A 26,642-nucleotide genomic window follows, 5' to 3' on the forward strand; every position below is an offset into this window, starting at 1 on the left:
GCTTCAGCTCTTTCTAAAAAAATTCACTTCACTCGAGCCTCGTCCGATTGACGCTCGGGGTTCCCGGACCCCGCCTGAACATACCGACAAGTCTGAAATCACGAGATGGACCTACTCGAACATTCAGAACACCCAAAACAACACTAAATCTAGGAATAACCCCCTAAAACCAAATTAATCAAACTTATGAACTTCAAGTTCTTAATTTTCCTCTAACGAGCCAAAACGCCCTTAAACTACTTAGATTGACACCAAATTTTACGGACAAGTCTTAAATGATATTTTGGACCTGTACCGAGTTTCGGAACCAACATACGAACATGATACCCATGAAATCAATCATTACTTAGTTTCTTTAAATACTTAAAACTTCAAATTAACAATTCCAACAAAAAATTCATTACTCGGGCTAGGGACCTCAGAATTCAATACCGGGCATACGCCCAGGTCCCATATTTCCCCACGGACCCTCCGGGACCGTCAAATCACGAATCCCGAACCTGATAATGCCTTTCATTGGCGAGACTTTCAAGATAACCTTCTCGCCAACCATAAATGATACATCACACTCCTTTTGATCCGCGTAACTCTTCTGTCTGGACTGAGCTGTGTGAAGCCTCTCCTGAATCAACTTCACCTTATTCAAGGCATCCTGTACCAAGTCTGTACCATACAACTTAGCCTCACCAGGCTCGAACCACCCGATAGGATAACGACAACGGCGACCATATAAAGCCTCGTATGGATCCATCTTAATGCTGGATTGATAGCTATTGTTACCTGCAAACTCCGCCAAGGGCAAGAACTTATCCCACTGCCCTCCAACATCAATCACACATACTCTAAGCATATCCTCTAAAATCTGAACTGTCCGCTCCGACTGCCCGTCGGTCTGAGGATGGAATGTTGTGCTGAGCTCTACATGGGTCCCCAAATCACTTTGAACGACTCTCCGGAAATGGGAAGTGAACTGAGGGCCTCTATCTGATATGATAGAAACAGGCATACCGTGCAACCAGACTATTTCCCGAATATATATCTGAGCATACCTCTCCGATGTATAAGTAGTCACCACTAGAATAAAGTGAGCTGACTTGGTCAACCTATCGACAATGACCCATACTGAATCAAACTTCCGCAAAGTCCGGGGCAACCCAACTACAAAATCCATGGTAATGCGCTCCCACTTCCACTCCGGTATAGGCATCTGCTGAAGTAGGCCACCCGGCCTCTGATGTTCATACTTGACATGCTGGCAATTCAAACACTTAGCCACATACTCTACTATGTCTTTCTTCATCCTCTGCCACCAATAATGCTGCCTCAAGTCACGATACATCTTCGTAGCACCCGGATAAATGGAATACCGCAAAATGTGGGCCTCCTCTAGAATCCTCTCTCTCAGACTATCAACATTAGGAACACATAGACGACCCTGAAGTCGCAAAACACCATCCTTACCAATAGTAATCTCCTTGGCACCTCCTGGAAGTATCGTCTCCCTGAGAGCCGCCAAATGGGGATCATCGAACTGTCGGGCCTTGATTTATCCCAATAATGAAGACTGCGCAACAACACACGCAAGGACTCGGCTGGGCTCTGAAATGTCCAACCTCACAAGTCTGTTAGCCAAGGACTGAATGTCCAAAGCTAGTGGCCTCTCCGTTGCTGGAATGAATGCCAAGCTACCCATACTCTCTGCCTTTCTGCTTAAGGCATCTGCGACCACATTTGCCTTGCCCGGATGATAAAGAATGGTGATGTCATAATCCTTCAGTAACTCAAGCCACCTGCGTTGCCTCAAATTAAGATCCCTCTGCTTGAACAAATGTTGTAAGCTGCGATGATCGGTATAAACCTCACATGACACCCCATACAGATAATGCCGCCATATCTTAAGAGCATGAACAATTGCGGCCAACTCTAGGTCGTGCACAAGATAATTCTTCTCATTAACCTTAAGCTGACGTGAAGCATATGCAATAACTCGCCCCTCCTGCATCAATACACATCCTAAGCCAACGCGTGAAGTATCGAAATATATCGTATACATCCCCGAGCCAGAAGGCAATACAAGAACTGGTGCTATAGTCAAAGCTGTCTTGAGCTTCTAGAAGCTCTCCTCACAATCATCTGACCGATAGAATGGAGCACTCTTCTAGGTCAATCAAGTCAAAGGTGATGCAATAGATGAAAAGCCCTGCACGAATCGCTGGTAATAACCTGCCAGCCCTAGGAAACTCCTGATCTTGGTCATTGAGGTAGGACGTGGCCAACTCTGAACTGCCTCAATCTTCTTGGGATCCACTTAATACCCTCTCCTGACACAACATGCCCCAAGAATGCCACTGACTCTAGCCAAAACTCACACTTGGAGAACTTAGCATATAGCTTCTGCTCTCGTAAGGTCTGAAGCACTACTCTCAAATGCTGCTCGTGCTCTCCCAAGCTACGTGAGTATATCAAGATGTCATCAATGGAGATGATGACAAGTGAATCAATATAAGTCCTGAATACCCAGTTCATCAAGTCTATAAATACTGTTGGGGCATTCGTCAAGCCAAAGGAAATTACTAAAAACTCGTAATGGCCATATCTAGTTCGGAATGCAATCTTCGGAACATCCGAGTACCGAATTTTCAGCTGATGATACCCTGACCTCAAGTCTATCTTAGAGAACACCCTCACACCCTGCAACTGGTCGAACAAATCGTCGATACGAGGCAACAGATACCTGTTCTTGATGGTGACTTTGTTCAACTGGCGGTAATCAATGCACATCCGTATAGTCCCATCCTTCTTCTTTACAAATAACACTGGTGTACCCCAAGGCGATACACTGGGCCTAACAAACCCCTTCATCAATAACTCCTCAAGCTGCTCCTTCAACTCCTTTAACTCCTTAGGAGCCATACGGTATAGTGGAATAGATATAGGTTGGGTGTCTGGAGCCAAATCAATATAGAAATCAATATCGCGATCCGGCGGCATGTCGGGAAGATCAGAAGGAAACACATCGGCGAACTCTCAAACTACAGGAACTGAATCAATCGTCGGAGACTCTACGGTGGTATCCCGAACATAATCTAGATAAGCCAAACACCCCTTCTCAACCATATACCGAGCCTTCAGAAAAGAAATAACCCAACTAGGTGTATCAACTGTGGAACCCCTCCACTCCAACCTCGGCAACCCTGGCATCACTAGTGAAACAGTCTTGGCATGGCAATCTAGGACGGCGTAATATGGAAATAACCAATCCATGCCCAGGATGACCTCAAAATCGATCATATCAAGCAATAGGAGATTTGCTCTAGTCTTGATACCACATAATGTGACCACATAGGACCGGTAGATCTGATCCACAACCACAGAATCACCTACAGGGGTGGGTACATGAATAAGAGTGCCCAAAGGCTCAGGAGATATAACCAGGAATCGAGCAAACAGGGATGATACGTATAAATAAGTAGACCCTGGATCAAATAATACCGAAGCATCTCTACCATTGATGAAAATAATACCTGTGATGACGGCATCTGAGGCCAATGCATCTGGCCTGGCTGGAAGGGCATAGAATTTGGCTGGAGCGCCGGTTGGCTGGCCTCCACCTGGCTGAGCAGTAGCTGGCTGACCTCTCCCTGCCTGGCCTCCCCATCTAGGACGGCCCCTACCAGCCTGCTCTCCACCTCTAGGTGGCTGGGCTGCTGAGCCTGCTGCACTGCCTTGCCCCGAAGTCTAGGGTAGGTCCTCTTCATGTGACCCGGATCTCCACACTCATAGCACACTCTCGGTACCATAGCCTACTGCCCTGAAGTCTGAGCCTGCTGACCCAAATACCCACTGGAAGAGCCCTGGATGGCTGGTGGGTGATATGAACTCTCTGGTACGGCACTGAAGTGGTCCTTGGAAGAACCCTAATTACCAGAATACCTGCCGGAGGAACCCTGAACGGCTGGTGGGTGGTAAGAACTCTCCGTCATCGCACTGAAATAAGGTCTCACTAGAGCACCTTGGGAAGGGGGTGGTGGTGCTGAATGCGGGGGTCTGCTGGGCTGACCCCTCCCGAAGTGACCTCTACCCATAGTTGGGGCACCTCTGAACTCTCCAAAAAATCTAGCCCTATTATCCTGCTGCATCTGCTCCCTACCCCTCTGGCGATAATCCTCAATCCTGCGAGCTATCTCTACCACTAGCTGATACTCAGTACCCATATCCACCTCTTGGGCCATGCCAGCCTGAATAGTGGGGTGTAACCCCATAATGAACCTCTGCACTCTCTCTGTATCCGTGGGAAGTATCATGAGTGTGTGGCGAGACAACTCAGAAAACCTCGCCTCATAATCGGTCATAGACATCTGACCCTACTCAAGATGCTCAAACTGATACCGTAGTTCTTCCCTCTAAGAGGGTGGAATATACCTATCCAGGAATAACTGTGTGAACTGACCCCAAGTAAGGGGAGGAGAACCTGCTGGCCTGCCAAGAACATAGGACCGCCACCATCTACGGGCCCTGCCCTCAAGCTGAAAAGTAGTAAAGTCAACTTTATGCGACTCCAATATCCTCATGTTATGCAGTATGTCCCTGCACCTGTCAATAAAGTCTTGGGCATCCTCATGACGCTCGCCCCCGAAGACCGGAGGGTGAAGCCTAGTCCATCTATCCAATAACTTCTATGGATCGCCCTCCGCAGCTGGCCTAGGCTGGGGTTCCACTGCAGCAACTGGCTGAGCCCCATCCGCGGGTAGTGCGCCCGTAGTCTGATAGACTGCAGCTGCATGGCCAGAAGCCTGAGCAGTAGGGGTCTGTGCTCCCCCTCCTGCATGTGATGTGGCTGGATCTTCTGGAAATAACCTAGCCTGAGTCATAGAAACCATGAACCGTAGTATACGGTTCATGACCTCCTAGAATCCCGGTGTCGTCATAAAGTCTGTCAGGGTAGGCTCAGCTGCGGGCACCTCGCCCTGCTCCTCAATAATAAGATCTCCCGCGGGATCTGCTGGTGGTACTACTGGAATAGCTCTGGGACGCCCTCGTCCCCTACCACAGGCCGGTGCCCTCCCTTGGCCTCTGCCTCGGCCTCTAGCAATGGGGGAGCGGCTCTGCCTGGGTCTGGAACATCAGTCGTGCGTGTCCTCACCATCTGTGAGAGAATAGAAGAGGAGATATATAGTATACCGACCATTGCACGATAGGAAATGAATAAAGAGTAGTTTTTCCTAATACCCTATAGCCTCTCGAAGATAAATACAGACGTCTCCGTACCGATCTACAAGACTCTATTAGGTTTGCCCATGACTTGTGAGACCTACTGAACCTTGTGCTCTAATACCATGTTGTCACGACCCATTTCCATAATAGGTCATGATGGCGCCCGACACCATTGTCAGGCAAGCCAACGCAGAAAAATATAATTAAGATCTCGTTTTACCTTTATCAAAAATAGGTGTGGCAGATTCTCAAATTAAAATTTAGACCAGAAGCAATAAATAATGTATCAAATGATTATACAACCCCAAAAAAACAAATGTCTACCACTGTGTGTGCCAAGACCTGGTGTCACAAGTGTTAGGCAACTAGTAGAATGTTCAAATGAGTAACTCTATCCTACTGTCTGAGATAGAATAGACAGCAAAAGTAAGAAAAGACTCCATCCGGCTGTTGAACGACATAGGAAGGAAGCAGCTCACCGCGGAAGTCCCGGTCACTAAATCAGGGGCGCGCACCAGACTGGTAATCAGATATACCTGCCTCAGATCCAGTACAATTAAGTACAGAAGTGTAGTATGAGTACATAAACAATATGTATCCAGTAAGTATCCCGTCTAATCTCGAAGAAGTAGAGATGAAAGGTCGACTTGATACTTACTAGGGTCAAATAATGTGAGAAGAATTTATAATAAGCAGGACTAGCACAAGTTATGAGCATTAATGAGCGTAGAATAATAGTTTCTTTCCAAATATTATCGTGGGTATCCATATATATATATATATACCGAGGGATACTTCAAGCAGATATGAAGTCTAGTTCACAGAGAAAACACTAAGCAAGAACATGCACAAGTAATACCGAGGGACGTACGGCCCGATCCAACATAAAAATAAATTGTGCACTGCCGAGGGTCGAACGGCTCGAACCATAGATGCATCTATTACCCCGCTCGCGAATCAACCATGCGACGCGGTCAAACATAATTAAACACAGCAACAGGCAGACAACAGTATATAACTCTTAGAGCAGTCATTCACGGGTATGTTCAATTTCTCTTTAAAAGGCCAAGGAAAATTAGGTTCCTACCACTAGTCTCATTTAACTTATTCAACATGGTTTATACGAATTCGATTTTAGGCATCAAGTTACAAGTATATCACATAGAGCATGCTTATGGGTCCTAGACTACCCGAACTTAGCATAATAGTAGCTACGCACGGACTCTCGTCACCTAGTGCGTACGTAGCCCCCGCATATAGTTGCAATTTATTCAATTATTACACCTATTGGGACAATTCCCTCTTACAAGGTTAGAAAGGAGACTCTCACCTCGCTCCAAAGTGCACTTCCAATACCAAGAACGAGTCCAAGCCCGCAATTCGGCGCCGAATGATCCCAAACTAATTAAATTAAGTAAGAACTAGTTAATATAGACTCCCAAGATCGAATCCTAGCTATTTAAGCAATCTCCCAAACATTAACACAAGTTTCCTAAAATTCCGACCCGGGCCCACGTGCCCGGATTCCGAGATTTTTCGAAGGAAGTTGTTCTCTACAACCTAAGGATCAATAATATATGATTTTTAATTACTTCCATAACAATTTTCGTGCTTAAATCTAAGTTTTATTAAAACCCTATTTGCTCTAACCCCATGATTTCACCTTAATACTAGTGTTTAATCTACCTAAGACAATGATATTAAACTAGAAATAGGTAGTACACACTTACCTCAAGATGCTAGGTGAAGTCCTTCTCTCAAAAGCTCTCAAATCGCCCAATGGAGGAGTGAAAATGTGATAAAAATGACTTAGAACCCGTATTAAATGAACCTCACTGCCCAGCGATTTTCGCATCTGCGATCAGGGGACCGCATCTGCGAGAGATGGGTCGCACCTGCGAAAATGGGCCAAAGAGCTAGGACCGTATCTGCGGTCTCCAGGCCGCATCTGCGGAGCCGCTTCTGTGGCTTGGGAGCCGCTTCTGCAGTTCCTGGCCTGGCCTGTCCTGGGCCGTTTTTGCGATGGCACGGCCGCATCTGCGGTCTCGCACCTGCGGTCCACCAACCGCAGGTGCGGTTATGACAGAAGCAACAAGCTTTAGCTCTTTCTAAAAAAATTCACTTCACTCGAGCGTCGTCCGATTGACGCTTGGGGTTCCCGGACCCCGCCCGAACATACCGACAAGTATGAAATCACGAGACGGACCTACTCGAACCTTCAAAACACCCGAAACAACGCTAAATCTAGGAATCACCCCCTAAAACCAAATGAATCAAACTTATGAACTTCAAGTTCTTAATTTTCCTCTAACGGGCCAAAACGCCCTTAAACTACTCAGATTGACACCAAATTTGACGGACAAGTCTTAAATGATATTTCGGACCTGTACCGGGATTCGGAACCAACATACGAGCCTGATACCCATGAAATCAATCATTACTTAGTTTCTTTAAATCCTTAAAACTTCAAATTAACAATTTCTAAGAAAAATTCATTTCTCGGGCTAGGGACCTCGGAATTCGATTCCGGGCATATGCTCATGTCTCATATTTCCCCCGGGTCCGTTTGCTCAAAATGTTGACCAAAGTCAAACTTAGTCTTTTAAGAGAATCCTAACGAATCAAATGGGCATATTTCACTCAAAACTCTTCCAATTCCCGAACCAACCGTCCACGCAAGTCGTAAATTAGCTAAAGAAAGCATGGGAAATTTTATTTAGGGGAACGGGGTTCTAAAAGGCAAAACGACCAGGCGGGTCGTTACACTCCCCCTAAACTCATTTTAAGAATGCCAAGTGACTTTTTAATAGCTTGCCACTTGCCTTAACCACAATGCCAATTATATATAGCAACTTTATTTCTTTAATATATACTAGTATTAGTACCCGCGCGATGCGCGGACAAATTATTTCAAATTGCGATGTATGTTGTTTGAATCATGTACAAATAACCTTAAAATATATATCTCTCAAATAAAAATTATATAACACGAGAATTTAATTATGAAGCAGGATATGAAATTATTGATCAAATCTCGTAGTAGACAACCAATCTTTTTAACATATATTTGTAGCAACCTAACACCTTGATTTTAGTACTTGCATTTCGTTCCGTTGTCGATATTAAAGAATACTAAACATGTCATATCGTGATCTGTCTTGTTCGAGCATATTAGATCATATTATTTTAACAAATTCTTACAATCACTTTATTTTTATCAGGAAGTCAAATATGTCTTATTCATCACATCATTTTTACGTAAATTCTTTTTTTTTGTTCTTTTCTTATAGTTATTGTGTTATTTAATATTTCATATTTCATATTATTATACCATCATATAATTTTTTTGTTAGCTTATAATTAAATTAATATCTTGCTTATTATCCTTTTAATAGTATGTGATAAAAATGAATATTTTATTCTCGAAATTTGATATATTTTTATGCTTTTATCCTCTTATTCATAATATTTTAATCATTTAAATTTGTTAGTAGTATTTTTAAATATAATTAATTATTTTATTTTATCTATATTAAAATTAATTAAAGTATAAGTATCCTCACACTACCTCTGTTTTCTTTTTAATATATATTCTCTTTCCTACTATAAATGTTAATTAGTTTTATATTAATATTTTACCTATAACCGGAATAATGTCATATTTTATTTTAAATTGTAACTTTTAATTAGTCTAAAATATAAATACATAAGTTATTTGATTATCATGTTCCAAATGTATTGAGTTCTCTTATAATTAATTTTGTATTAGATGCAGTTAAATTTTCTTTCTTTTTTAGCTATAAGATAAAATTTAATTTTTATTTTAATTTTCATTATTAAGATTACCAATATTAGAAATTTATTTTGTATTTTTAAAAATTTATTTAATCATAGAAAAAAATTTCTTAATTTTATGAACACATTATTTCTAAATATTGTAATAATATTTTTACTATCATTTTAATTCTTTACGTAATATATTTTTAAAAACAATTTCATCTCAAACTCAAATAATTCTTATCATTTTATTTTCTAAACTGGACCACATTTTAAAAAATTATGTTATGCATTCAAACTCAAACTAACTACACTCGATTCATATATTAATCATAAGTCTAAAATATTAATACATAAGTTATTTGATTATCATGTTCCAAATGTATTGAGTTCTTTTATAATTAATTTTGTATTAGATGCAGTTAAATATTTGTCTTTTTAAGCTATAAGATAAAATTTAATTTTTAATTTTCATTATTAAAATTACCAATATTAGAAATTTATTTTGCATTTTTAAAAATTTATTTAATCATAGAAAAAAAGTTTCTTAATTTTTTGATCACATTATTTCTAAATATTGTAATAATATTTTTACTGTCATTTTAATTATTTACGTAATATTTTTTAAAATAATCCCATCTCAAACTCAAATAATTCTTATCATTTTATTTTTTTAAACTGGACCGCATTTTCAAATAATTATGCTATGCATTCAAACTCAAACTAACTGCACTCCATTCAGATATTAATCACAGAAAAATATTTTCTTAATTGTTTGAACATATTATATCTAAATGTTATAGTAATATTTTCACTGTCAGAAAAATATAGATATTGATATATGGATATATAGCTAGATATAGATTACCAAAATCTCAAGGTATTTTTTCTTCTTTGCGTTTTTTTTTTTCAATTCAAAAGCTTGGATAAGCTTTTGTTTGATTTTGTTTAGTAGAATAAATAGATAGAAAAATATAAATTATTATCGTTATTATTATCACTATCATTATACATAAAAAATACATAAATCTTAAATATATAGTTTAATGCATATGACATTATTTCAAGCGTAAATTTATGTTATCCTTTATTTTCAATATAGAATATTGAGTTTTAATTTTATTTTAAATTTTTGTTATTTACTGTGTGGAAGAGCAATTTACTATTTTCTTTTTTTTAACAGTTTATATAGCTTTATTTATTTCGTCTTCCTTTTTGTTAAGTAATTCTTATAGCTTTTTTATATCCATGAATGTTTCTATAGATTTGTATATGACTTTGTTTTCTCTTTGTAATAAAATTTTTTATCTATTTTTATTCTTGTGTTCTTTTATTCTATAGCTCAGATTAACGTTTAAACTTATCAATAATATTTTTGAGTATTATTTGTTTATTATCTTCTCTTTTTCCCCATAATTATAGTATTATATATGACTTCTGCACATTTATAAGAAATTGACACAACTTTTAATTATCTTGATAAATCCCTATTTTTTTTAAATATTTGTCGGGACAATAAAACTACTTAGGCGGATATGAAACAATTAAAGATCCATAACAAAATTGAATTGAAAATTGCTATATAAGAATCAAAACTATTAAAAAAACTAAGATTTTCTTAAAATGGGATTCCATATGTTCTATTTTCTTATTTGAAAATCTCCTGCTAAACTCACTTTAAGAATGCAAAGTGACTTTTTAATAGCTTGCTATTTGGATTAACCACAATGTCAATTATATATGACAACTTTATTGCTTTAATAGAAATATAGATACTCACTAACTATTCTAACTAATGACAGTTAATTACGGCTGTACTACTCACTTACCAAATAACTATAAGTTGTTATCTCCTAACTAACCATCACATGTGCTCATAACGTGCTAAGTTATTCCCTTCTCAACATATTTTTTACTTAAAAATTTATAAGTTAATTAGAGCTGTTTGGTTTAAGTTGATGTAACCGTCAAACGTGGATAAGCATTTTCCATGCATATATCAAGTGTAAACATCAAGCGTTGTTGTTAATTACTTACCCCATTATGTAGTATTATATTAATCTGAGACTTTCAAAGGTCAAATTACTTAATTTAGCTAGTGTGATATACCAAATGCCAATAATTTTTTCCAAATCTCAAAATCTTGTGTGCACCCATTCTCATTTTAACCCCAGTACAAAAGGAGAAATAGACTATTCCCGCACACGCAAACGCACAACGAAATGACGAATCTAGAAGGAAATGGGCCTTCATGGAATGTTAAAATAAAAAAAAGAGATTTTTTCTTTCCTATACCATGTATGAAACCTTATTATCAAAAATGTGCATAATTTTTAATTTATCTGTCCTGTCCACATTTTTTCTACAGTTATTATACCAATCATTAAATACTAATTAATAGTAGCTGAATCTTCCTAATTTGTCCAGCTAAAATTCAGGAACAGAATCTTCTAAAAAGATTTGGCGTAAATCAGATCAAATCATATCACGGAAATCCTTTATCTTCAATTTATAATCAAATTCTGTTCTTCGATATTCTCACAATCGCTACAAATCAAAATTTCAGTTTGTCATTAAATCAAAATCGCTACAAATCAAAATCGCTACAAATCCACCATTGACAGCTATTAAAAAGCTTGAAAGCTTTGAATTCAAATTTGGGTTTTCAAAAATCATTATTTGTTTGGATTGGGTATTGTTGAAAATAATTGAGAATATGATTTGGAGTTTATATCTCAATTTTGAGGGGTTTTGGTGAAGATTAGACTTGGTTTTGACTGAATTTCAGATTGAAACTCGAAGAAGAAGAAGACATATTGCAGAAATTGTAGATAAATTGTAGATATTTTGTAGATAAATTGTAGATTATTTGTATTCTGATTGTAGAAGCTTTATTTTCTGTTTTCACAAATAAAAAAACGACTAAAACTTCTATAAATCTTCTGAAAAAACGCAATTATGTCAAAAATCTCAATTATGCTACAATTGAATGAGAATTGGGATATTAAAATTCAATGTACCCAGTTTGTAGATATTTTGAAGGTAATTTGTAGATTTTCAACATAGATTGTAGTTTAATTGTAGTATAAATATAGTAATTATGTAGATACCCTTACAAATAATACTGCTTTATACATACTTAAATTGATTTGTAGTATATTTGTAGAATTTTTGTAGAAAATTTGTAGATGAAGAGAAAAATTTTGTAGTCAACATTTTTTCAACATAGATTGTAGTTTAATTGTAGTATAAATGTAGTAATTTTGTAGATAATTATGAAAACAATATTGCTTTATACATCCTAAAACTGATGTGTAGTTTATTTGTAGATAAATGTAGGAATTTTATAGATATTACCGTAAAATCATATTTCCATAGAATTTGAAATATATGTGGCATAGGAATATAAAAATCTCTTTTATTTATTTCAAATTCTGATCAATCTAACTGTAACTACTTTATATTTTTGTTGTATCAAATGTGTGTATAAAGTGTACGAAATCAAGAAACTCAGATTATAAATAAAAAACGTAAAACAGAAGTAAAAATAAGAAATGGAGAATGGAGAAGTATAGAACAGAGGAGTTTCCTCGTCGGAAACCGTCAACGGCGGCGAAGATGTATTTAGTTCAAATTCTGATCAATCCAACTGTAACTACAATTTATCTACAATTTCTGCAATATGTCATTGTCTTCTTCTTCTTCTTCTTCTTCTTCTTCTTCTTCTTCTTCTTCTTCTTCTTCTTCTTCTTCTTCTTCTTCGAGTTTCAATCTGAAATTCAGCCAAAACCAAGTCTAAATCTTCACCAAAACCCCTCAAAATTGAGATATAAACTCCAAAATATATTCCCAATTATTTACAACAACACCCAATCAAAACAAATAATGATTTTTGAAAACCCAAATTTGAATTCAAAGCTTCAAAGCTTTTTAATGGCTGTCAATAGTGGAATTGCTGTTCTCTTATCTCTTTGAAGGTTTGTTCTTCTTCATTGAGAAAATTTGAAGCTGAAGGTAAATGTGTGTATGAACTTTGAAGATTTGACTTCAATTTTGATGAACTTTGTTGTTCTTCATTGATGAACTTCCACTGGAGTAAAATGGGGAACCAACTTTGTTGAAAGGTTTCTTCTTCTGTGAATTTAGAGGGAGAATTTAGTTTCAGAAGATGAAAAATGGTAAAAAGAATGTGGGTATAGGTAAAACGTGGGTGGGACTGAGGGGTTAGGAGAGAGAAACGTGCAAATTCCTTTAATTAAGGAGTAAAAAATGTACAATTAATTATACCCTTAATTAATTATGGTATAGAATTGGTAATTTGGTATACTAAATGTAATTAAGTCAAATCTTAAACATTGAGGGTAACAAAGTTTTCTATGTGGCATAAGAATGTAAAAATTCCATTAAAAAATATTTTTTTTTATATTCTTTTATGTAGATCTCGTATATGTAAAAGTGAATCTTCAATGCGTAGAATAAAGAGACGTTGTCATAAGACTAAAAACAAATTTGTAATGACCCACAAAAATCATTTGACCCCGTATCTAAAAGGGAGAGAGAAGTCCAAGCAGTGAACAAAAGAGAACAGACAAAGAAAGAGACTAACGAGTACAAAACCAAAGTGAAAAAAGAAGAAAAGGAAAAAGGGACAAACCAAGAAAGAAAAGAGCAGCTGAAGGGAAATTGCTGAAAATTTGAGGATTCATTTGCTGGGTAATTAGGTGGAAATTTGAAAGCAAACCAAGATTATTAGTGGAGTACTATGTTTCAAAATGGTCACGACTCACGATTCATGTCATTAAAATGGTCCCACTAGGATTCTTTCAAAAATATTCTACAGCTCAAAGAGTATTTTATACTACTCCCTCTATACCAATTTACGTGAACTTTCTTTTTGGTCCGTTCCAAAGAATGACTTCTTTCTAAATTTAGTAATAATTTAGCTTAAATTTACAATTTTATCCTTAATGAGAAGCTTTTATAACCACACAAATATTCTGGGCCCCTTTATGACTTGTTTAGGACCACAAATTATAAAAGTCTTCATATTTTTTTAAATTCTGTACCCAGTCAAACAGGTTAACATAAATTGAAACGGAGGGAGTACTGTTTTTGTACAGTTATGAACGTGTGTGCCATTTTTATAGCAATTTTCCCTAATCGTAACATTTTTGTTTAAGTTTCATATTATAATTAAACTTAACAAGTAATTCACCGAGATAATGGCCTTAATAAGTTCAAAAAAGATTTCTTGCTATGATAATGTTTTCTTCTTTAAGTTTATCACGAAAAAAGTTTGAATGAGAATTTTTTTTATATCTTATGACTGTATCTGTACCTAACTGTAACATAGGAGCCTACCACTAGATTTCGTTAAATCCACATCACTAAAATTTCTGTGTATAAAGGAAGTCTTCGGATTAAGAACTTATTTTAATTTTGAAAGTTTTAGGTGCAAATATGGTAACAAAATTTGTTTCACGTGGTATACCATCAACATATTACTGGCTCATTATATTCTCTCTTAGAAGATTTGAATTTATTTTATCTTTTAGCCTTGTTTTAGTAAAATTTTTCAAATTTTCAAAAACTAAAAGGGAAAAAGCAAGTACTCGAAATGACGCGTCCTCGAATTCAGGGCCCACTGGTGTGGAATATTTATCGTACGATATTTCCATATTATTTCGAGGTGCCCTGTATTATCGGCGAGTCAAGATATTTCTACTCGTTTTCCGTTTCTTTAAAAACGGTCAAAGTGCCAAAAACGAAATCAAAAGGCATAAAACTTGCGCATAGGGTTCTTTGAAATCGTGAAAAAAGAGAGAGAGAAATGGCAGAGCAGCTAACGGAGGAGCAGATCGCTGAGTTCAAGGAGGCCTTTAGCCTTTTCGACAAGGACGGCGATGGTAATACTACTCATTTTATTCTAAACCTTACGGTAGTCTGATGATGTGATGATTTTTTTATGCATTTTTTTTTGGGTGAAGGAGACGTTGTTTATGTTATTGCTTCTGATTTGTTGATTTTGGAGTAGATCTAAGCTTTAGCTACACTTTTTTTGGTTGACTTTCAATTTTCGCGATTTACTGGCCAAGTGCTAGAACTTGCTATTGAAAACCTAAGTTACGCCGTTTAGTTGGTTTTGTTGTTCTGGTATAAACTGAAGAAAGAAAAATGCTTAGGAACTAAATTTCGTAGGATTGGTGGATCGTTTAATAGTTGAAGACGTTGACGGACTTAGAGTTTAAGTATCGTAGGATCAGTGATTGTTCAATTTCGCTAATCTGCTCATAGAGAATATCGAAAATATTTATTGAGGAAGAGACACTTTATCTATTTGTAGAGTTGTTAGTAATGGAACTAGCTTTTACTTTTCCTGAAGGTGTGCCTAATGTGTTACATATGAAAACTTTGTGCCACATTTGGCAATTCCTATCACACTTAAAACTCTGTTTGAAGTTTTGCATGTATCATTCGATTGATTGGTTGATCGCGTCTTGCAGCATTTATGGAAGTCCTTGTTTACTTGTTCCTTTTTAGTTATAATTCATGAAGTGCCTTTACTAAGCCGGTTTACAGTATTACCCCGTGTTTTTTATTGGAGTTGTTTCAAATCCAGAGAAAGATGAAAGTTTATGTGATCCGTTTTGGCTGGATAAAGTTTTTTTTTTTGGCAAAAAGGAGCTGCGTCTTGGTGAGCTTTTTCATATGATACCGTTGCATAGTTTTATCACCTTTTATTTTCTCAATGTAATTGCACCCTCTTTGCTCCTTAAAGTCCCAATGGGGATTCTTCATTTTATTCTCCTAAGGTGTACTCTCTGTGTTAATATTGTTGTTAGTTAGTTTTCTGGTGATTATATCTCAATAAATAGCCTATGTGCCGCGAGCGAAATCAAAAGCTCTAGTTGTGATCTGAAATTTGCTTCTATAGGCTGTATTACTACCAAGGAATTGGGAACAGTGATGAGATCACTTGGTCAGAATCCCACTGAAGCTGAACTACAGGATATGATCAGCGAGGTTGATGCTGATCAGAATGGAACCATTGATTTTCCAGAGTTCTTGAATCTGATGGCACGTAAGATGAAGGTATAGGAGTTCTAGCTTTTTTAATATTATGTTACAATATTTCTTATTTGGCGCTGTTGAGATATTTGTGATGATGTCAGGTTTTCTCAAGTTCTTTTTTCAGATGCCTCCTTGAAAATTGATCTTATAGACAATTTGGACTTATTTGACTAGTGTGGATGCCAACTTTGCTGTTATTATCCTTTCTGTTTCTTGCAGTTGTGGTTGTTTTATGCATATACCAATTTGTGTTCATATCTTAGTGCTCTGACTTTTTTTGGTAAATTATTTTCTGTGATTAGGGATTGTCATGGTGTAATCCAACTTCATATATTCGTACTTGTTAGATATCAACTCGATAACATGCAGACACTGTTCATTTTAAAATATTTGTCGTATTTCAACGTGAAATACTGTCGACGACTTTGATATTATGTGATCTTTGGATCAAAATTGAGTATGCAATTGTCTGGACCCTTCCTTGATTATATCAAACCATTCAAGAGAAACATTGTTTTATGTTCTGCAGGCACCGATGAGACATTTTGACAAGATTTATTAGTAAGAAGGTTTTACAATTAGTCATTCTTTCTTATAGAAAAGATGGTTCTTGACCTGCAGAGGACTATGTAGATATCCAAGTCACTATCCTGAGATCGTATAATCATCGAGGGATCAGTGATTGGTTAATTCTTCCTTTCATTCTTTTAGCATTTTGTTATTGTTTCCCCATTGCATCTTATAAAAACATGACAAGGAAAACAGAAATATGCTTTCTTCATCGCTTGTCAAATATTCTTAATCGCCAAATCTAGCAGTATTGTGCTCAAATTCTAAGTTTTTATACTTGGGAACAAAATGTTCCAGCTTTTACCTCTTTCATGATGAAATATGATTTGGACTATTCTTGTGAAGGACACTGATTCTGAGGAAGAACTCAAAGAAGCTTTCAAGGTTTTCGATAAAGATCAGAATGGCTTTATTTCTGCAGCTGAGGTACCTTTCTGCAGAAAAGTTATTTTCTGCAAGTAATTATGAGTAAAGTGCAATTTAACATGCTAGTAGTTTTTTCCTTTGCTAGTATTGTGTGCAGCTGATTCTTAGCCTCTTATATCTACAATTTACATTTCAGCTTCGTCATGTAATGACAAACCTTGGAGAGAAGCTGACTGATGAAGAGGTGGATGAGATGATCCGAGAAGCAGATATTGATGGTGATGGGCAAGTTAATTACGAGGAGTTTGTCCGCATGATGCTTGCCAAGTGACTTTAGATTCTCGTGTATTTTGTGACGGCCACTTAGTTACTATAACTTCAAGCTGGCAGTTTATATTCTGTGTTGTTGTTAAGACAAACAAATGTGCCCTATGCTTTTACTAGTATCTAGACTCCTTTCAGTTTACATGTTTTAACTTCTGGGCTAATGGTGTATACAGCTATAGTCCCTTGCCCATTCAGAGGGTAAAAGAAAAGGAGAAATTAGATAGTGCATTGGTAATATCTTGTTAGTTGCCTTGGTTTCTTTCCAGGCTATAGTGTGTGTGTGTGTCTTCGCTATCTCTTTAACTGTTTTATTTCTGGTTTTTGCTTTTATTTATGGAATTTTTACATTCCTATGCCACATACCTTATTACCCTCAATGTTTAAGGTTTGACTTGATTACATTTAGTATACCAAATTATCAATTCTATACCATAATTAATTAAGGGTATAATTAATTGTACGTTTTTATTCCTTGGAGTCTGTATAGATAAGTATCCCCACTCATCCCACGTTTCTCTCTCTCCCAAAAATTCATTTATGTTATACTATTGGACTACGAGTTTAAGATAAATTAATTTAACTGTAGGTAATGGTAGAAAATATATTAAGATATTAATACTAAAAAAGATAAATTCAAAAGAAAAGGTGCAGTAGATGTTAATGCTTGAAAATCTTCAAAATGAAAAGCGTCATTTAAATTGAACTGCTTACTTATGGCAAGTAATTTCCGGATTCAAATATTGAGCAAAAAGTGAGCCATAAGCTACCCAAAAATTGTAGACGTAGATGAATCCATAAAATCGACATGAGCTTTCTTAAAAATTAATGTGATATACATACAATAAATATAGTATAAGCTTATTACAGTGCGCAGACGCACTTATAGATCATCTTAGCAATTCATGCATAATAGAAAATGGAAGAATTTATTTTTGAATGGTCTCTCTCTATATGTATGGAATTTTTACATTCCTATGCCACATAGAGAATATCGACGAACTGAGCTTTTGCAATGGTGGAAGAATCTACAAACTGGGTACATTAAATTTTAATATCCCAATTCTCATTCAATTGTAGCTTAATTGGTATTTTCGACATAATTGCATTTTTTGCAGAAGATTTTGTAGAAGTTTTAGTCGTTTTGGATTTGTAAAAACAAAAAAAAAATGCATCTACAATCAGAATACAAATAATCTACAATTCATCTACAAAATATCTACAAACTGGGTATATTGAATTTTAATATCCCAATTCTCATTCGATTGTAGTTTAATTGGGATTTTCGACATAATTGCGTTTTTTGCAGAAAATTTGTAGAAGTTTTAGTCGTTTTTGATTTGTGAAAACAGAAAACAAAGCATCTAAAATTAGAATACAAATAATCTATAATTTATTTACAAACTAGGTACATTGAATTTTTATATTCTAATTCCCATTCAATTGTAGCATAATTGGGATTTTTGACATAATTGCGTTTTTTCAGAAGATTTGTAGAAGTTTTAGCCGTTTTTTATTTGTGAAAACAGAAAATAAAGCATCTACAATCAGAATACAAATAATCTACAATTTATCTACAATTTCTGCAATATGTCTTCTTCTTCTTCTTCTTTTTAATCTAAAATTCAGTCAAAACCAAGTCTAATCTTCACCAAAATCCCTCAAAATTGAGATATAAACTCCAAACCATATTCCCGATTATTTTCAACAACACCCAATCCAAACAAATATAAACTCCAAACCATATTCCCGATTATTTTCACCAACACCCAATCCAAACAAATAATGATTTTTTAAAACCCAAATTTGAATTCAAAGCTTTCAAGCTTTTTAATGACTGTCAATGGTGGAATTGCTGCTCTCTTTTCATTTGCTTTGTATTACTGAAATTTGCGATTGAGAAATAGAGAGAGATGTAGAGAGTTTCTCGAAACAGAGTATATCGCAAAAATATAGTATGAAAAATCTTGTTCTGCGTTGTGGAAGATCAGAGTGAAGCCGACGATAATTATGGAATGTGCGTGATTTGCGTTGGGGAAGATCTGAAAAATATTTAATTCCTCTTTTTTAGCGCGCAAAATAAGGAATCATAAAGCTACAGTGATTCCTTATTTAATGCATTGTATATATTAGGTAGAAATACTATTAACATGAAGGGTAATAAGCAAACTATAAACATATTTGGTAATATAGTTTCATATATGGTATATATACGAAAAAGCCTCTTTATTTATCACTCAATGAGGTGATTATATCATAAAGCTATGGGTGCCAAAGTTGGCCCAAAATTATGTAACCCACCTAGCCCTCACAATATTTCACTGGTTGGGCATGATATATTTTCCTGATGGGCTGATTGAGAATAACTCAATCTGACGTAAAAATAGCACGGACTAGTTAGTTTTCGGACTGGTCATTCAAAAATATCCAGCATTTGCAAAGTCACTGAAAAATAGTCACTATTTTGCTGCAACACGGAAAGTTCCAGCATAATATACTAGAGATCGGTGCACCTGTGTATGAACTTCCAGCATATTCACCTGGAACTCCAACACGCGGAAAGTTCCAATATAATATACTGGAGATTGGCGCACCGATGCTCCAATCTCCAGTATATTATGCTGGACCGGTATATTATACTGGAACTTCAGCATATTATACACTAGTTCCAATATACTTATGATCGAACTCCAGTATAATATACTGGAATTAATTCCAGCATATTATACTCAGGGGCGTACGCAGGATTTTTTGCAAGCGGTGTCGATGCTAAAGAGACTACCAACAACAACAACCCAGTGTAATCCCACTTAGTGGGGTTTGGGGAGGGTAGTGTGTACGCAGACCTTACCCCTACCCTGGGGTAGAGAGGCTGCTTCCAAATAGACCCCCGACATCCTTCCCTCCAAGAACTTCCTACCTTGCTCTTGGGGAGACTCGAACTCACAACCTCTTGGTTGGAAGTGGAGGTTGCTTACCATCAGAGCAACTCCTCTTGTCTAAAAAGACTAAGAACACTAGAAGCTTGCTAAAGAGACTAAGAGAGACACAAATAACTGATTCTATAGGATATATATATATTTCGCTTTAGCTCACACAACCAAGCCTTAGCCTATTGGTTTAGCTAATTCTTTTCATCTATGGAGAGATCAGGAGTACGATCCCATAGGACGTCCATTTTTAGAAACAAAAAGAGCTCTAAAATTCATTAAAAATTTAGAGCATATTGGGATCGAACCCTTGATCTCAAACATGATAGTCAGTCGCTTAACCGTTAGGCTACGGGTCAAGATTAACCTTTAGGCTACGGATAAAGAATTTTTAAGCGGTGTCATTCCTGTTTATATGCAGTAATTTGCGTATTAAAATTTTCTGACGAAGCGGTGTCGGATGACACCACTTAATATAAAGTGCATCCGCCCCTGATTATACTGAGTATTTTTTTGGATTTTGAATAGTGTTTTTATTCAGATTTATCTTTACATGAAAAGTGACTAAATTTCTATTACTTTTGAAATTGTGGCTATTTTTGAATGACCACTTGTAAATATGGCAATTTTTTAAATTTCTCCCCAATCTGACTGGTGAAAAAGGGAGCCCTAATTGAACCGTGACGCTTTGCATCTCTCAGCGCTTGATCCCGATTAATTCTTCTTTGGTTGTTGGGTTTTTGACTCTTCAAATAATCTGAGTGCTCATTGAGTCAGCTCTAATACATTAACCTTGCTGGCACTTGATGAAATTTTAATTTCATAATCAAGTGATCTGATATGAATAATCTGGGTAATTCAGGATGATGAATTATCATATCAAGCTAACAAGTAAACAAACTATGACCACAATGATATGAATATATACATTAGTTATCATACCGAAAAAGAAAAAACCTTTTGAAATTTTCTTTACTTGTTACATATTCTACATGATGAAAAGTATTACTACTATATGGCATGGAGTGCATATTTTATAAGTGTATAGTTCTTTTTTTCTTTTCTTACTAATTACTATCTTTCTTTTGTTTTTTATATATTTATACGACAATCGTGATATTTCACAATTGCTAAACAGTTACACTCCAATTTAACAGTGAATTAATCGTATAGCCTGACCCTAAATGATACATAGAATAAACGAACAAGATAAATTAGGATAATTTATTTGTCCTGAATTCATTATACTGGATAATGGAACAATTGTTAAGAACCAGACCACTCAGGTTCTTAACAAACTAGTAAAACAAATAATTTGAGAGGTTTTAGTGAAAGAATTGAATTTATGTTGTTGATTTAAATAATACGGTTTTGTGTCCATTGATGTCTCTAGAAAGAAAGGATAGAAGTTGGGACAAGTCGACAATTGACAGCCCAAAAAGGCTAGTTCAATTTCAAATGCATGAGTCAATTCTTTATTATCTGACCTCATGATCTTAGCAACATTAACGACTTCATGATTCTTGATTTTCACAGTTTCTTAATAGTAATTAAACTGGCCAATATTGAAAGTTTAGTTTCATAACATTTGATCATGATTAGATATTTTTCTTATATGTAAAATTAAAGGTGACTTCCTTCTACTTGAATTTGCTTTCTTTTCCTATTTGTGAGAACCACTGGATTGTTTTGCTTTTGTATACAACTGAATATTTTTTTATTATAGTATAAAATATTAATATGATATGCAGTTAAATTGGGTTGAACTATTGTAAATGGGCACAGCACATGAGCTGATCAATAAAAAAGGATAGTTTCAAAACCAAAGCATCTTAAGTTTCAATAGTTTAATGCAACAAGAACAATAGAGCCAGAGGGGTAAGAGGGCCAAGATTTGTCCTAGTTCATGAACACAAATATTCTGTCCAGTGAAGGGGAAACAATCTTGTTTTCGAACTTGTATAGATTATAATTTTCCCAAAATCCTTTACTTCGTTTGTATATAATTTGATCATTGGTGAAAAATATGATTTTTGTGGCACGTGGCTGCATGTTTATGTTAAGAAAGAGTTGCTTCTGAGCCACTCGTTAATGTCATTCTGGGTATTGAAACTTTGGAATTAAAATTTTTGAGTCGTCATATGTTGAAATTGCAGGGAGGAGGAATGTACTCTGATAGTACGTACTCAGAAAGGTTAGGTTGAGGAGGGAATTATGCAACGTAGTAGTACAACAAGAAAAGAAAAGGAGAAGAGAATATCCTTGATTAAGTGATAAAAATGTACGTTACAAACACATATCATGCATCTATTGATTTGATGTAAACACTTTATATGTCGTACTAGTTTTTACCATGAGACAACTTTAAGGTTGAAGTCTTTCCTCTTTGAACATATATTATATAAACTTAAGCAATTATTCTAATCTTGTACATATAATGTAATTTTTTGGGAAGGAAATTCAGACAGAACCCTGTTGCGTCTCCTAGCTCGGCCCTGTATACAACTTGAATGACCTAAAACGGGGTAGAACTTCAAGTAGCACGAAACAGAATACTGAACCGATGGGCTCTACAAGGAACGGAAATAAGGATATGGACTTAGTTTTGACACGTTTAGCGCGATGCTTTTCCCAAATTTGGTCCATTACGAGTGTGACTTATTCCAACCACAAATGTTGCAGAAAGATGTATAAATGCAAGTCTATCCAAGTCACTGACTGTTTAACAGTCTAAACAAAATTGATATTTCCTTGTATTTATTTTATGTTACATTTTGTGCTAGCTTTTTCTAATTAATTATAATATTTTTTTCTGTAATGGTAACCAAAGAGTAGAGAATGTTCAATGCAAGTTTTGATCTATGGATATTGAACGCAAGAGACAGTTTCTCCACACATAGATTTCCGTAGGCCAAAGGGATAAAATTTCAGAAGCATCAGAAATTCTCCTATCCATTGCTGTACATAGATCTAAAACAGCATATATATGTTTGGTACCTATCTACAATTCTAAAATTGTAGAACTGGTAATATTAATTTTTTGCTAGAACTTAAGTTGAAAGCCTTTCTTTTAGTGTTCTTTTCTCATTAAAGAAAGAATAAAGCCATTCCTGCACCGTACGTGCCCTGCCCATGACCATTTTTTTTGGGTTCCCGTCCGATATTGGGTGAAATTAAAAAATAGTACAAATTTTCAAGTGGTAATTGAAAAATAACTAACAGTATCAAAACTAATCAAAATTTTGTCACTTTTTATGTAAAGATAAATCTGAATGAAAACACTGTTCAAAATCCGGAAAACATTCCAGCATAATATGCTAGAGTTCGAATTTTTTACATGTGAACTTCCGACATAATATATTGGAGTTCCATCATAATATATTGGAGTTCCAACATAATATGCTGGTAGTTCATGCACATGTGCTCCAATCTCCAGTATATTATGCTAGAACTTTCCTTGTGGTGGAGTTCCAACATAATATGCTGGAAGTTCATACACGGATGCACCAATCTCCAGTATATTATGCTGGAATTTTCCGTGTTGCAGCAAAATAGTGACTATTTCTCAATGACTTTGCAAACGTCGGCTATTTTTTAATTACCAGTCCGAAAACTAGCTAGCCCGTGCTATTTTCACTCCGATATTTGGTATTTGGTACAAGCATTTGGCCCGATTAAATTTGGATCCACTTTGGGAAGTCCCATATTTGGGGTACAACAATCCCTCACAAAGACGACTCCATATTCAGACTTGAACCCCAAACTTATGGTTAAAGATAAATGAGTACTTACCACTCAACTAGCACAGCCCTTATTGGTGCACGTTACCATCCTAACACTCAGCTGCAGTGACATTCATTGATTCTTATAGTTGTATCAGAAGAAAATGAAAAAAGGAACAAGGAAGAGATGTCTCAAGTGCTGCAGTACAAGATTTGGATACTAAATTAGTGGATTTAACCAAAAGTAAAAGGATAAAAAAGGGAATAACTTAACCTAGTACTCCTTGAGAAGTAAGAATTACTAAAATCTTATTGAGTAAGAGAAGATGCATTGCCAGTGGATACAGAGGAAGTGTTATTCTTATGATTATGCATCCATACTTTAAACACCTTTCTACTTACCCCTACCTCTCTGCAAAATCTTTCAGTTTCATTTTCTTGATCTTTCCTTTGCAGCGTCCATCCTAATTTCTCCGCAAATGCCAGCATTTTCTCTTTCTGATCCGTCGTAAACTTCGTCCTAAATCGTTTCTTCCCGCTCCTCGGTGACTCCTCAGCTGTCAGGGCGGCGCTCATCCTCCCTCCACCGTAGTCAGTCAACTCTGCTGCCACGATTTCTCGGTCGCGGCTGCTATTGTTGCTGTAACTAGCACCGTACATAACTTTACGGTGGAAGTTACGATGACAACCACAGGCAGCGCAGTGTAAGCTTGCGCTGCGTGGGGAAGTATTGTTGTTGTTATTGTCGTCAAGAGTGAATTCTCCGCAGCCATCAGTGGCATAACTTCCAAGGCTGGCTGCATGGTTCCTTAAACACTCTCTGTAAATATTGTCATTTGCTTTGTCTCCTTGCATTATTCTCTCTCTCCTTATTCTCCCTCTCTTGCCTCTCTACTGTTGTTGCCACTTAATGATGATAAGCTTTATATGCACATTGCATTCCCTGGTTTTTAATGACAGCATTTTACACAAATAGCCAACCGGATTTATCTATTTTTCCTATTCAATATATATATATATATATATATATATATATATATATATATATATATATATATATATATATTACGGTGGTCTTTATTACAAGTGATTGGGTGAGCAACTCATGTTTAGGTTAATTTTTCTATAACACTGTACATTTTTTCTTTTGCATAGTCCCTCGTACACGATCTATGTTTTTTTTTGTTTTATAAGAATTAAAAAAGTAACTCCATCTTTCTTTTTTCACCCCACGCCAAGTATAAACAATAGCAATTCATGACTTACATATACACTCTTATTCTTGACATACCATATATAGGAAAATTAAGCTGTCTTTGACTGGACTAAAACCGCTCTTGTCAACTTCATTTATTTTACAGTTTTTACTCCTAAAGCGAAAACAGGAACACGTTTTTACTTCCTCAACATTTTAATATGAGGACAATATTAGTCTTCCTCTACTTTATGTGGTAATAATTGATTTGGCCTCAATTCTAAATGAAAGAACGTTTCTTTATCTTAGTTAAAGTAGGATGTGACGATGGGTATGTGTCTGATATGACTGTAAAAATAATTTTTCGTAAAAGAATATTTCTTGAAAATTATTTGCCACTATTTGACCACCTCAAATTGAGAATATTTTCTTAATAAATAGTATAAATTAGATGAAGGTTATAATTTATGTCATATATGAGCGTAAATCATTTTCTTCCAACCATCTCAACTCTTACTGCATATTACTTACTCCAATAAACATGTAAACATTGTCGTTAGTTTTTAAATGCTCAATACTATCATTTAAACACAATCATCTACTCTTTCTCTTATCTTCTGGGTTTATCATATGTCAAATTCTTCCATAACCAAACATTTTCTTCTGGGTATATTTTCTTATGCTTAGTTCTCTTTTATTATCTCGTGTTTCTATTTCTCATTCTTATTCCTATTTTTGTTTTTTTCGCTTTGGTAGATCTATTATCGTGTTGTTGTTTACTGCTTATTGCTATTGGTGTTGCTTTTTTTTTTTTTCCATCTTTCCTTGGGCTGAGGTTTTATCGAAAACAACCTCTCTACCCTCACAAGTTAAGGTCTATCTATACTCTACTCTCCCGAGACCTCACTTATAGAATTACACTGAGTTTATTGTTGTTCTCCCGCAGACGTTTTTACTTATCTATAAAATCTATAAAAACCATTTGTCCAAAGAGAAACGAAATAAATTCATGAACTTAAAAATGATTCAAAATATAGCAAAGATTATCTTGAATTAACAAATATATTAAGTAGTCAAGGCATAGGTATTCTGACATTAGAGTAAGGCCTCATGTTTAAGAGACAGGAAGTAGTTAGGTGATCTGTAAAACATTTATGTGAATATTCATGTAGTTCTTGTCCAAGACAAGTCGACCATTGACAGCACAAGAAAGTATTCTTAGTTCTTCAGGAACCAACGTGATTATGTGAAACAAAATCTTCAGAATATCAATTCAATAATATCAGAAAAGGATAATTCAATTTCAATGCATGAGTCAGTTCTTCATTGTCGGACCTAATCTTAGAAATGTTAACGACTTCATTATTCTTTCTTTAAAGAAGCTATGCCACATCCTATTAAATTTCATGGACCATTAAAATAGTTTAATTAGTCACAGTTTCTTCATACTAATTAAACTGACTAATATAGAAT

General features: G+C 35.7%; 2 protein-coding genes across 2 annotated transcripts; one reads left to right on the forward strand and one right to left on the reverse strand.

The window, feature by feature from the left end:
• The first annotated feature begins 14,725 nt into the window (after nt 1-14,725).
• Nucleotides 14,726-17,683, forward strand: LOC107763754 (calmodulin). The gene is made up of 4 exons (XM_075255707.1): nt 14,726-14,897; nt 15,926-16,083; nt 16,978-17,058; nt 17,195-17,683. The coding sequence occupies exons 1-4, from the start codon at nt 14,822-14,824 to the stop codon at nt 17,327-17,329; spliced, it is 450 nt and encodes a 149-aa protein (XP_075111808.1). The 5' UTR covers nt 14,726-14,821; the 3' UTR covers nt 17,330-17,683.
• Nucleotides 17,684-24,186: 6,503 nt separating this feature from the next.
• On the reverse strand, nt 24,187-24,924 carry LOC107763756 (zinc-finger homeodomain protein 6). The gene has a single exon (XM_016582253.2). The coding sequence runs from the start codon at nt 24,827-24,829 to the stop codon at nt 24,284-24,286; it is 546 nt and encodes a 181-aa protein (XP_016437739.1). The 5' UTR covers nt 24,830-24,924; the 3' UTR covers nt 24,187-24,283.
• Nucleotides 24,925-26,642: the final 1,718 nt, after the last annotated feature.

This window comes from Nicotiana tabacum, chromosome 6 (genome assembly GCF_000715075.1).
Source record: "Nicotiana tabacum cultivar K326 chromosome 6, ASM71507v2, whole genome shotgun sequence".
Taxonomy (NCBI): Eukaryota; Viridiplantae; Streptophyta; class Magnoliopsida; order Solanales; family Solanaceae; genus Nicotiana; species Nicotiana tabacum.